The sequence below is a fragment of the Ahaetulla prasina genome, chromosome 1, assembly GCF_028640845.1.
Source record: "Ahaetulla prasina isolate Xishuangbanna chromosome 1, ASM2864084v1, whole genome shotgun sequence".
Classification (NCBI taxonomy): domain Eukaryota; kingdom Metazoa; phylum Chordata; class Lepidosauria; order Squamata; family Colubridae; genus Ahaetulla; species Ahaetulla prasina.
The window spans coordinates 278978655-278991525 of NC_080539.1; the positions used below are offsets into that span (position 1 = coordinate 278978655).

Genomic DNA, 12871 nt, shown 5'->3' on the forward strand with positions numbered 1-12871 from the left:
ATCTCTTAGTGGAGAGTTTGGGAAACCGAAAGTTTGCAAAAAATAAAAGGCAATGCCTCCTTCTATCCAAAAATTGAAAACTGGACTTTTTTACAGCCTGCTAGTGATGGGTTTTTTTTTTACAGGTGTCATGCTATGGTCAGGCATGCAGTTTGTAGCAGATTCAAGATACTCCCTGCATATGGTAGAATTCATTAATGATGAGAAAAACATATTTTTTAGGCAAAAAATACATTGTAATAGTGTGTGATATGTTGCTGAGTAAATGTGCAAAGATGGGTACTGTTAGTTTCCCTCCCAAGTTTATACAAAGTGGTAAAAAACTCAAGAAACACATTTTGGCTTCATCTGAAACCTTGGATTACATCAGTGCTTCTCAGTTATTTTCTGTCATGCCCCCCTAGGAAGAAGAAAACATTTTTCGCGCCCCCCGCGCGACTGTAAACACAGGGCTTAGCTTGTTATGACAGTGTTTGCCGAGGTCAAACGCGCCCCCCTTTATGGAGCCTCGCGCCCCCCCTGGGGGGCGCCCCCCACTATTTGAGAAGCACTGGATTACATTAAGTGAACGTGCTTGACTACTGCTCAAACTGTAGTACTTCCCTTTGCTTTTTTTCCATTGAACCTATTGTTCGGTCTGATTCAGATTTGGTTTCATGTATAAATGCAAGACTGAACATACTTCCTACTGATAAAAATGGATGTACTTGGTTTCAATCTTTCCTTTGCTTTTTTAAAAAAAAATAAGAAAAGGATTTAAATCATGCCTATTGATTATGGAGTTAGAAAGTCTGTCATAATTATTTTTAGCCTAGTATTGAACTTTGCATGTATTCTTGAGAAACAGAGATTTGATAGCTTTTAGGGGCATTATAAAATCTACATTACATCTTTGAATGCCATGAAGGTAAAAGCAATTGTATTAGAAACTGTCTGCAATAAAAAGAAAATGAAAAAAGGTAGGTAGGATTAAATGTAATCTAGTTTTGAAAGTACATGGTTCTCAACTGAGCTTCCATGAACCGCTGTTTCCACCTAGTGGCTGCAGATGAGAAATATTGCAGTTTAAATCAGAGACAGTATTGAAAGCAAAGGCAGACCCCCAATGAAATGCTGTAAGGGCAGAATGCATTTAGGCACTTATACAGTCATTATTTTGCTACCTATTAGTGCCAATGCAGTTCAGAGATTGTCAGCTTTTCATTTATAAAACACAGTTTTCAGAAGGCTTGAACTTGGTTATTAAAAATCATACTGTGGTTGAAACCTGGCAGCTTAATAGCACTTTCAGGAAAAACCATGTGGTGTACACTGCAGATTTTCATTACCAATAATGCACAAGACCTGGCAGAATCTTGACAGGCTTCACATATGCAACTGGATCCCAAACTGCCTCTTGCTCAAGTGAATAGCAATCAAGCTTTTTCTCTCAAACAGGATTTGCAAATTTCTGAAAAAAGAAAAATGTATTTAAAAGAAGATTAAACTAAAGTAGCCACCCTTTAGATAGACCGAATGCATCAGAAAATGTTGTTAGAACATCTGACCTACCTGGTTACCCTATTCATTGATGTCTATACTTTTAGAAGATTTTTTTTTTTAAAAAAAAATTGGTGTTATCAGTTTCTAAAAGGAAATTATAAAGAACTGAACAGGAATCCAAGTGATGTGAATTAAGCTGATTTAAGATAATGTAATTCAAAGAGTATTGATTTCCAGTGCTCTAGATAAGAAATTCATTTCCTTGTTCTTGTTAATTGGGCAGTAAATAGAATTACTATTCCAGAATAGGAAAATGTTAGTAGTTAAGAAACTGAATGTCACCTCTTTCTTGTATCAATAATTCATATAAACAGTTTCCCTGTTTGCACTTAGTATCTGCTGTGTATGTTTTTTGTATATATTTTTGTATATATTATGTATGATTGCATATAATAAAAAAGACACAATATTCCATGTTATGTAATATTCTACTTCGTTGTCATACAGACCATCTTCTTAAAAAAATAATTTTGAAGATTTATATGTACTTAGTTTCTTTGTTATAAGATACATATCATGTATGACTTTATACACACACACACACACACACACACACACTTCATTTGTCTATAGCTTATTTTCTTACTAAGTTCAATTGGCCTTTGAATCACTGTATTATAATAAAATATGCTATGAACCAACTATTGTGGAGTCGTATACCCGGTAATAGCACAAGCCATTTAAACAATAAAATGTTGGAAAAGAACAATCCAAATCTATAGAAAATACTAAGAAGGAATACATGAAAATAATATTGATATGTTGAAATTAAATTGACAGAGCAGGAATAATGAACTGAAAGCCACCAAGGGAGGGAAGCAGATTAACAGTACACTTTTATTCATATGTACAGTGTTTGAGAAATTTTTAAAAGAACTGTTTGCCAAAGGCGGGGGGGGGGTAATTTAGTTTCCCAAGTTACTGCCAATCAGAAACTTATTAGTTAAAAAAACAAGTGAACCTTCTCATAAGAAAATGGACCTTTCTCTTTCAGATGGGCAATTAAACATGAAGGAACAAATAAGCCCGGTCAATGGAAACAATCAAAAGTAGAGAATCCTTTATGGAATAAATTGACTTATATGTGGCCTGTACTTCCAAATGGAGAATTAAACCAGGTAATTTCTTGGGGGGGGGGAATAGACAAATAGACAAAAATGCATGTATGTGTAATTTATACATGTTTATCCAAGACATTTAAAATAATGTGATGACCCGGGTCATGGCAAGAAGGCAACACAGCCAGAGAACCTATATGAGTCCCTTTATTGGCACCAACTTTGCCCCCAACGTCCCGTTTACTCTCCGGCCTGGAGAAAAGCTCTCCCACAAACCTGCAGCAGCTTTTGGCTGCAGATATTCCAGTCCAAACGCTGTAAACAGAATGACTGCAATCAATCACTTCAGCAGGGCAAGATAATGAGTCCTAGAAGTGAAGAATAATTCCAACAAGACAAGATAAGCACACAGTAGCACAGCACTAATTCAAAGAGTCAGGAGGAATGACAGGAATGCAGGCCACAACTCTCAACACTAGATGAATTTAACGTTTGTTCTCGACAAATGGCCATCACAACTGCCCCCCCTTTAAACTCCATCCCCAGGTGTGCCTTGTGAAGGGAATCGGGGCCCTTTCCTTCCTCGAAAGCCACACAACCCATGTTGTTCTCTTCTGTGTTCTTCCCTGTGCGCCCTAGGATGAGGAGGGGGTGGGCCTTGATCTTCATCTGAACCCCCTTTCCCTTGTTCTACCTCTCCCCTGCTCTGCCAAGCCTAACTTTGTCCTTCCCTAGTTTCCTCCACAGCCAACTGAATCTCTCTCCTGCTCTCTGTCAGCTGTTCTTCTTCTGTCTCAGATTAAGACTCCGAAGGGGGCATGGTAAATAAGTAGATACATATATAGAAACTAACCCTAACCATACAGATAATGAGAAGTGATGGATGGCTAAAAAGTATGAAATTTAAATAAAGTAAATCATCATACATCATATAAATTGCATAATAAAGTTAGATGCATAATTCTTGAAATCACAGACGGCTTCAGCAGAAAAGCTCCATAGAAATCATCTACCCAAGCCATTTGACAATAGAATGCAGACTTCAGGTCACATTAAAAACTGCTACAATTGCCCCATAAGCTTTGAAACGATTTGCAATGAAATCTAAGGAATTGTTCCATATGGTTAATATAAATTGCCGTCTATCAAAATACAGCAACGGTTATTCATCTTTCATTATTACCTTTCTTAAAACCTTATCCTAGCCTTCATTGCTAATTGTAATTCTTAAAGCTATTAGATGTGTACAAAGCAATAATTTACAGTGTATCTGTTTTGTAATTTTCTTAGCTTTGTACTGCATTCTGGAAAACCTGTTTCTCTCTCTCTCTCTCCCTCCCTCCCCCTTCTCTCTTTTTCTCTCTCTTTCTGTATTGGCAAGTCAATGTACCTGGGACAAGTTCTATTGTTAGGGGAAGTGGGCCTTTTAGGAGGGCAGTAGAGCCAAGGAGGTGGAATGTTGAGGTCATCAACTGATATGATGATGGAAGGTTGGGGATTCTCTAGATTCCAACTTTTTCCTTAAGGCTACCCTTGGGGTATGCTGTGAGCTGGTGGGAAAGTTTGGTCTACATGAGCTTCCAGGAAAGTTTTGTTTGGGGTAGGGAGGGTCAGTTGGGATCTAATGGGATTAGCTAGAGAAAGGAATTGGCTTTGATCTTTGCATGATAAACAATCAAATCAAGAATTATTTTAGAGTCAAATTTATTTCTTTGAAATGAAGTATAAATAAAATTATATAATAAAGTTATTATATACCTTATATTGTTGTACTTGCACACAGCAATCTAGATGACACAAATTCATATTTTATGACACAGAACTCAATTATTTCATTCATATTTAAACCTATACCTTCATCCTCCTGAATGTTTTCATCACCTCAACTCCACAGTACCAGACTATCATTTTCATATCTATTATATTTCTCCCTATTGTCTCAAATTCACAGACATACATTTCTATTTTCCTTTTCCATTAGTTAATTCTGGCTCTTTACCATTGAATCCTTTTACATTCCAAGTCAACATCTTTCATATGTTATGATAATTACCGGAAGGGCCCATAGGTATTGACCTCTGTCACAATTATCACTTTGTTCAATCAGACTTTGATATACTGTTTTATAGCAATGTATTGATTTGTCATCCTTAGTTATACCAATGCTGCATGCAGGACTCCATACTACTGTAACATTAAGAGAAACTTTGGTCAACTTTGGCATATTTAGTCAGCATGTCATGCACAGAATTAAATTCTAGTTTCCCAGGTGATCTGGATTTATCTTTATCTCATTTGTGAAGACATTCTCCTGATGAAGATAAAGAGGAACCAAGATTTCCCTCAGTGAAGTTCTTCCTGTTATAAAAGCCTCAGCTAGCAGTTTCGATATCCAGAAGGGGTTCTCCTATATATGCAACACAACATGGCAGCTTCACTTTGTTGTCGGAAAGTAGCATGTTGCCTCACTTGAAACATTAGTGAAACAAAGCATCCCTTCAAAGCTTTCCATAAACTTAGTAACTTCTGTTGATTAGTTTTGGGAAGCAAAAGATCTTATATGTCTGAAGTTGTGGTTTAATGCTTTTGGTTTTCTTTTCTCTAATCGTTCAGACACTGAGGATATAGAATTCAGTAGTTTCATCTGTTGCTTTCAAATATACATGTAAGAAACCACAATAACATTCCGCCTCACAGTATCTTTCCTAGGCAGATAGTAATCTGCGTAACTATTAAACTGACTGTGGATTTTAAAATAACTATGAAATGTTTGAACTTTTAATTATTCATGGCTGAGTCCTATCTGCGGAAGATTTGGGTATTTGCTGGAATTGTTACTTTTGCTATTCTTGGCCCTCTCAACCCATATTCTAGTTCCGTGTGTGGCGCTCTTTGTTTCCAAATTAAGATTGAATTATTAAGATTTTTGTAATACATGGCCTTATAATACCACAATATTTATTTTTGTGCTGAAAGGCTTTTGACTGGCCCATTGAAGGTCTGCTGATTCCAAACAGCCCTCCATTAAAGAAACCTGTTGGTTGGAAGCCAGAGATCAACACACCTTTGAGATTGAAGGTTCTGAGAAATGGCGAGCCAGACAAAAACAAGGCTCTCTCTGTTCTTGGACCTGACTCTGCATTTGTGATAAGAAAACAGTAAGAACCTAGTGTTTCTTTATCTCATATACGTGTAAATGCCCTTATGTGTACAAATTAAAATCATTGTTATATGAACTTAGCAAGTAACTATACCTTTTTATTTACCTATTTTTCTTCTTTTAAAAAAGTGAAATCTCTGAAATATATTTCAAAAACTATTTTGTTTTGCAATAATGAGGAAAATATGAATTCAGACACAAGTCCTAGGATTAAATTAAACAGCTAGCTAGCTATCTTGATTAGAAACATAATAATTTATATGCAATATTGCCAATAATTTAAAGCAAATTATGCCAAACCTGTGCTCACATATATTTTAAGAGACTGGTTTAGAAATGCACAATAACTCTTGTCCCAATGGCCAAAGAAGCTGAGGTGGCACAGTGGTTAGAATGCAGTATTGCATGCTAATTCTGCTGCTGGCTGCCAGCTGCCAGCAGTTTGGCATCAGTTCAAGGTTGACTCAGCCTTCCATCCTTCCAAGGTTGGTAAAATGAGGACCCAGATTGTTGGGGGCAATATGCTGACTCTGTAAATTGCTTAGAGAGGGCTGTAAAGCATTGTAAAGTGATATAGACGTTTAAGTGCTATTGCTATGCTATGTCTCTGGATATATTATGTTGAATAATATTAAACAGAATTTTGTTCATTCTGATTAATCTTGTCCAGCATTGCTTTAATTCAATAAAGGGGAATATTTGTGGCTTAGGGTTGACATGAGGGGTCCTTGGTATTCTTGAGCATGGTTGTTTTCTTGCAGATGTTTCATTGCCCAAACTAGGTAATCATCATCGGTATTTTAATTCAGCAAGAGAAATCTCTGTGTGATACTAGGATCTAACATGTTTCAGAGATTGCTATTACAGTTTATATTGTATCAATGAGAGGCTAATAAATATGTATTTATTACAATTTTATTCTTCCTGTTCTTTAGAAGTTCATGGCAGTGTATATATTGTTCCCACTTCCTAATTTTCCCCCAGCAACAATCCTGTTAAGTAGGTTGAATTGAGAAGCAGTGACTGATACAAAGGCACCTAGTGAGTTTCTCTAGCTGAAGGTGGATATCCCTGGGACTATTTAAGTACTATACCGGATGGGTTGTTCTAGGGTATCTTGCTAGCTGAATAGGAATATATAGTCCTATCCACAATATTTGATCAGGAACATGAACTTAACATAGTCTTAACAAGCAGGACACATAGGACACCTAAGAAGTCTGCACAGTAAAACAAAAAAAGGTAAAATTAGGAATATCCTTTAGCAATTATTTGATCTTCATCATAAAAATCAACTAAATCATACCCTTAGATGTATATAATTTCCTTTACTATATATAACCATTAATAGATTTATGCTTAAGCTATGTATTTGAAACAGATTTTTTTGTATGTGGATATTCAGCAATCACCATTTTCATTCATGCTTGAGTCTCAAAATGGCTGAATCATTTTTTCTAGTGAAAAAAGACATTTTTTTTCTTACAAGCACATACACACACATACACACTTTAAAAAACCCTTTCTTTTTACTGTTTTTCTATAAATAATAAAGTGATTTTCCTGTTAAAAAGCTTTTCATGTTAAAAAGCTTTTGTACTAATGTCTACTATATATAGTGGCCTTAGCTCAACAAACTTTGCAAAATTTATCTACATACATGTCTGGAGATTTTTACAATTTGTTCACTATCTCCTTCCTTGAGTCATAAAAATTCTCCTTATCATGATTTTGATATACTTACTAATTACCATATTCACCTCTCAGCTTGCTTTAACCTAGAGAGGAAAACATAGTAGAGTAAAATAATTCTTTCCTGAGCCTTTTGGAATTCCTGTTGATTATATTAATTATGTTGAAGACTATGTCTCTGTTATTCCAAAAAATGGCAATTAGAAGATTTTAATTAAAACCTGTTTAAAACAGTTAAAAATACTTTTCTTAATACATATTTAAAAATTGATCAACGATAATCATTTTGTATTTATATAGGCATATACAGATTAGATTATATAAAAAGAAACAGCTTTCCATCCTACTTTAGTTTTAGAACTAAATAGTAATAAAAGAACAATAAGATCTTTAATAAAGACTGATAAGATATTTAAAATGAAACACTTCAAATTGAACACAATCTTTAACTATAGCAGTAATGTATTGAAGTCTCTGATATATAACTTAGTTCTTGACCTAGTTCAAGAACATCATATTGTAATACTTATTTCACACTTTTTCAACCCAATGGCTGCACGTTTATCTTTTCTTTTATTAAAATAGGAATGAAGGATATTGGGGATAAAATGTTCAAAATTTTAGCTTTCCAGAAATATTTGCAAATTATATTTCTAAAAGTTTATCTAGACATAAAGAACTTAACTTAAAATCATTTCGTTTGCCTTTTTGCTCAATAATATCTGTAATCCTTTATTGAACCCATTTCTGTATGAATTCCTTAATTTCAAGTGGGACAGAATACTGTATAACTTCATACATATAATATACTTTTATATTGTCTAATATTATTGCTTTTACATCTTCACTTTATAATGGAGAACTGTGAATATTCATATATCAGTGAAAAGCTTTGATGTAAAGAATAAGTTAAATACCTCATTTCTCACATTGTTAGCAAAGATGTCACCTTTTAACCTTTCTTTTAAGCTTTTTAGAACATCTGATGCTTTTTTATAATGGTTTAATATTACTTTTTCAGATTGATTAAATACACTTCATACATCGCTGAACAATGAGTAGCATTCAGATAGGCTGTCCGCTGAGCTGCCTGCAAAAGTGATACAGTTAAAAAAATAATCTTCAAAGTAAAGTCAAGCCTGAAATTGAAATCTTTGACGCATACATCTCATAATTAGTTCTCTCCCTGCCAGATCTAAAATGTGAATATGCTGTTCTTAAATTTATTCAGATCTTTTTACATAGAAATTTAATGAATGGTATAAGCTTTTAAAGTTTTTTTCTGTAGATCTGAGGCAAGATCTAAAGTTTTCCAAACTATCTTCTATAACATTTTTGAATTCCATGTTTGGTCATCTAAAACCCACCCCCCAGTCACCCCATGACTGATGAAATGAAGAAAACTGTTCCTACAGCTGGGTTTAATAGTTACACAGCCACATACATGAAACCATTGTGAAGCTACAATGAGACTTTTCCCCTACTGTCACTATAGCCGCAGCTAAGAAGCTGTTAATATTGCTACTCTTGGTTAATTTGATCTTGAGTGTGAAGAGAATTGTGATAGAAAAATGTTCTTCCACCTTATTCACAACATTCTAATAAGTTTCTTTTAAATGTAAAAAGTTTCCCATTCTTTGAAGAATGTAAATGTCCTAAGTCATTTATGTATATATTTGATTTATTTAGTGCACATACAGAATCTGGGATTCAAACAGCTGCTCAGGCAATTAAACCTCTTGACCAACGCAGTTGAGTTTGTGCCTGTTTACCTTTTTCCAGCTGATTTCTGCACCATTTCACAAAGCCCTTTTGGATACTTTACATGGCGAAAGCCACAAATTCAAATTCCTCATCAGCAGGAGGAAGGGGAGTCTGATTATTTGGATTCCAGTTGATAATATAGAACAGTATTTCTCAACATTGACAACTTTAGAATGTGTGGATGTCACCTTCCAGAGCCAGTCTACAACAAGTCTTGCTCGCTGGGGCATTCTGAGAATTCTAGTCCACACATCTTGAAGTTGCTAAGACTAAGAAACAGATATAGTTACAAGTAATAAGTCCGTATGGTACATGTTTCTGGGAGCATTCAATTAAAAAGTACGCTAATGAAGTTTCAATAATGAAGTAGGTGCACAAAAGGGAAGGAATTATATGATGTCATTCTTCAAGTGGTCTGTTTGAAAGCATGTTTAATAGACTTTGACAGTAATTGATTATCTATTTTTGCCCCTTCTCTCTTCTTTTTAACATAAAAAAATTACTCTTGTTGATAGTGGTATAAAAACAGCAATAACAGAATTCTTCTTAATAGTTTTCAGCCAAGTTACCAAATTTTTACCTGAGGAAGCAGTTTCTGGAATGCTTTTGGGTAGGGAAACTTGATTGGTTGCTTTTAGAAAGAGTTCAGTTGCTGCATCAGCTATTATCCTTGATGTCTTGTTATGAGGACTATATTTTTCCCACTTATAAAGAATGTGATTGAAAGCCATTCCTATAGTAATTTAGTCATATAAGACTATTGAAAAGACTTACCAACCCAATTCATTCTTAATCAATGAATCAATGAATCAATTTGTTTTAATCTAAAACAGTGCTTAGACTATAATTTTCAGGTTTTCAGATATTCCTAGAGGCACCATTCAGTGGATATGTAAGTGCCTAATATTTTGTTCTTTTGAATTTCTATTAATTTCAGATGCAGCTTGTGCAGCTCCCATGGGTGAAAGTGAATGGAGTTCATATTGCAATGTCAATTCTTTTTCTAATATAAAAAAGTGTCAGTCTCAGATAATTCCAGTGATGTTAACAACATGACCTGCACTAGAATCAAGAGTGAAAAGTGATCTTTCTCTAGGCTGCAAAATTGTATAATTGTATAATTTTGTTTTTATATTTTTATATATTTATTCATAATAAATTTTAAAAGTTATTTGGATTCTCTGTTTATATACGATACATTGATTTACTTTAGAAATGTTGACATAGAAAAAAACCAGAAGCCAAAGGGACATCAGAAGATGTACACCGATACAAATTCAGAAAAGGAATCGCATAACATAGAATTTCAGCAGTTTCTTGAAAGGTAAATATGCCTGTATTAAAATCTGTTGTTTTCCATTTGATTGTGACTTGATTAGTGATTAGTGGGTCTGGCATGGCTATTATTCTGCTAGTGTAAATCAGTAACTGGAATGAGAAAAGGGGAGACTTAGCTCAATTATTATCTTGAAGAGGAACTGTGTTGTCACAAGGAATGATGAGCTGACCTGACTGCTAGCCAGGCCATGTTGGGGAAGATGTAGAGATTGCAGTCCCATTGGCCCAGCCTGGTATATACTATAGATGTTGGGGTGTAAAGAGAAGACACCCACCTCTTCAGTTGCTATGTATCTGATCTAAAATTGGAAAAAGAGAAGCAGAGGAGAAAAAGTCTGTGCATGGAAAATAGGGTGGATGGAGAGAGAAATTAAGCGTGAAGAGCAATTGTTGATTCCTGATCTGGAAGGGTGAAGCAAGGTCCTTGAGTGGCTTGTCTAGAAAAAGGGAAGTGAAGACCCAGAGGAGCAAAGCTCCACCTAAATGGTAAAGATGAACCTGGAGGGCTGCAGGTAGCATCTTCACATAAGACCCAAAATAGGAAGGAGGTGATTGTCAGACATTGGCAAAGCCATGGTCTCTGAGAAAGAACTGGGCAAAAGACCCTAAGAGAGGTTCTTCCCTAAGTGGAAAAGCACTAGGTGTTTGGTGGACCAGCTTAAGAAGCAAGTCAATCTTGGTAAGCGTACTAGAGTATAAACCCAGTCCATTCCTTTCTTTTCACTCTCTTTCTTCTTCATAAACCCCCCCAAAAGGAGGAGGAAGCAGGATTGCTAGAAGGAGATATTTCTAGGAGGGAGACTTAGGAAGAAATATAACACCAAGATGGAATGGTCAATCCTGTTTTAAATACTTTCGCTCTAAATAGTAAAAAGCATAAAAACCTCCACTGACTTCAGTCATCCACCTCTGAAGAAGCTTCTTGGATGAGAAATGAAATGGGAACCATAACCAGGATCACTGAGAATCTATATAGACATAAACTTAGGTCACTTCTAACATAGCCATTGTTTTAATCACCAAAATAAAAATGGTAAAAAAATAACCCAAAAAAAGAAACTTTCAATCAATGGCCCATATTCTTGTTTACATTTACATAGTTTTTATTTTTTTTAATTTTTTTAAAATTTACATTTATATCCCGCCCTTCTCCAAAGACTCAGGGCGGCTTACATTGTGTAAGGCAATAGTCTCATTCTATTTGTATATTTATATACAAAGTCAACTTATTGCCCCCCCAACAATCTGGGTCCTCATTTTACCTACCTTATAAAGGATGGAAGGCTGAGTCAACCTTGGGCCTGGTGGGACCAGAACCTGCAGTAATTGCAAGCAGCTGTGTTTAATAAAAGGCTTCTTATAGCCTGAGCCACACCGCGGCTCAATATTGTTAAATATTGTACAGTCTGAGTTAGTTACATATTCCTTACTTAGGAATTTTCTGAAATATCCCAGCAATTGCAATGACGGAGAGCTAGAAAGCCATTGTAAAGGCATTATACTGCATTTTTTTTAATGTGTAAAAGCATGGAAGGTGAACCCTCAAAGAGAGAAAAGAGTCTGGTCTAAGCCTAAATCCTGGGAGGTGAGATAAGGTGAAGCAGAAGTTCCCACCAACGGGAACTAGTACTCTCACTCTGCTTGGGGGTGTTCATAATTTCCCATCATCTTCAAATACAATTCCAAATAAATGAATCAATTTCGCTGCAAACAAAGATGATCGTGTGGTTCACTCCCAAGAGTGATTTGGGAGTATCCTATGTGTATTCATAGTCCTCCCAAGCTTTTAGGCCCTCCATTAAGATATTATGCAAATGCTACCTATTTTTACCTCTGCTTGCTAGAGGTGGCAACAATGGCAACTTCTTATTAATTGACAACTCTTAGCCACAGTAAAGGTTCTGCACAAATACAGAATAGAAAAATAGGCTTGTGTTAAAATGCCACTGTTATATATGGCAATGCAGCTTTAGAAGCAAGAGTTACATAGCCAGCACCAACATCTTCAGTGTTTTATTCACAAATAAATGGCGGAAGAGCAAATGCTCTTTGAAACTGTGTTTCTCATTCTGCAAGGTATTCTGTACAGTTGAGGGATTACTAGTCTTGAAATTGCTCCCTGCGGATGAGAGGTCTGTTCCCAGACCTGGAACTATTTTCACTTTAACAAAATAAGGGCTCCCTTGAGATGTTTGGACTTATGGTTCTTAAGTTCGGAAAAGGGTGAGTTACACTTTGGATATAACAGTGCTAGGTTAATTGATATTTCTAATGAGGAGTACAGTTATCTTGATGTAACATTCCATTGCTATTCCAT

General features: G+C 35.5%; 1 protein-coding gene across 1 annotated transcript in view; it reads left to right on the plus strand.

Annotated features, from left to right (window-relative positions):
* Positions 1–12871, plus strand: part of DCDC1 (doublecortin domain containing 1) — a 321197-nt gene that overhangs the window by 257158 nt on the left and 51168 nt on the right. Inside the window, exons 19-21 of the mRNA XM_058160852.1 lie at positions 2537–2660; positions 5577–5758; positions 10430–10540. Of these exons, the coding sequence (XP_058016835.1) occupies positions 2537–2660; positions 5577–5758; positions 10430–10540 (417 nt within the window). The remainder of the gene's footprint in view (positions 1–2536; positions 2661–5576; positions 5759–10429; positions 10541–12871) is intronic.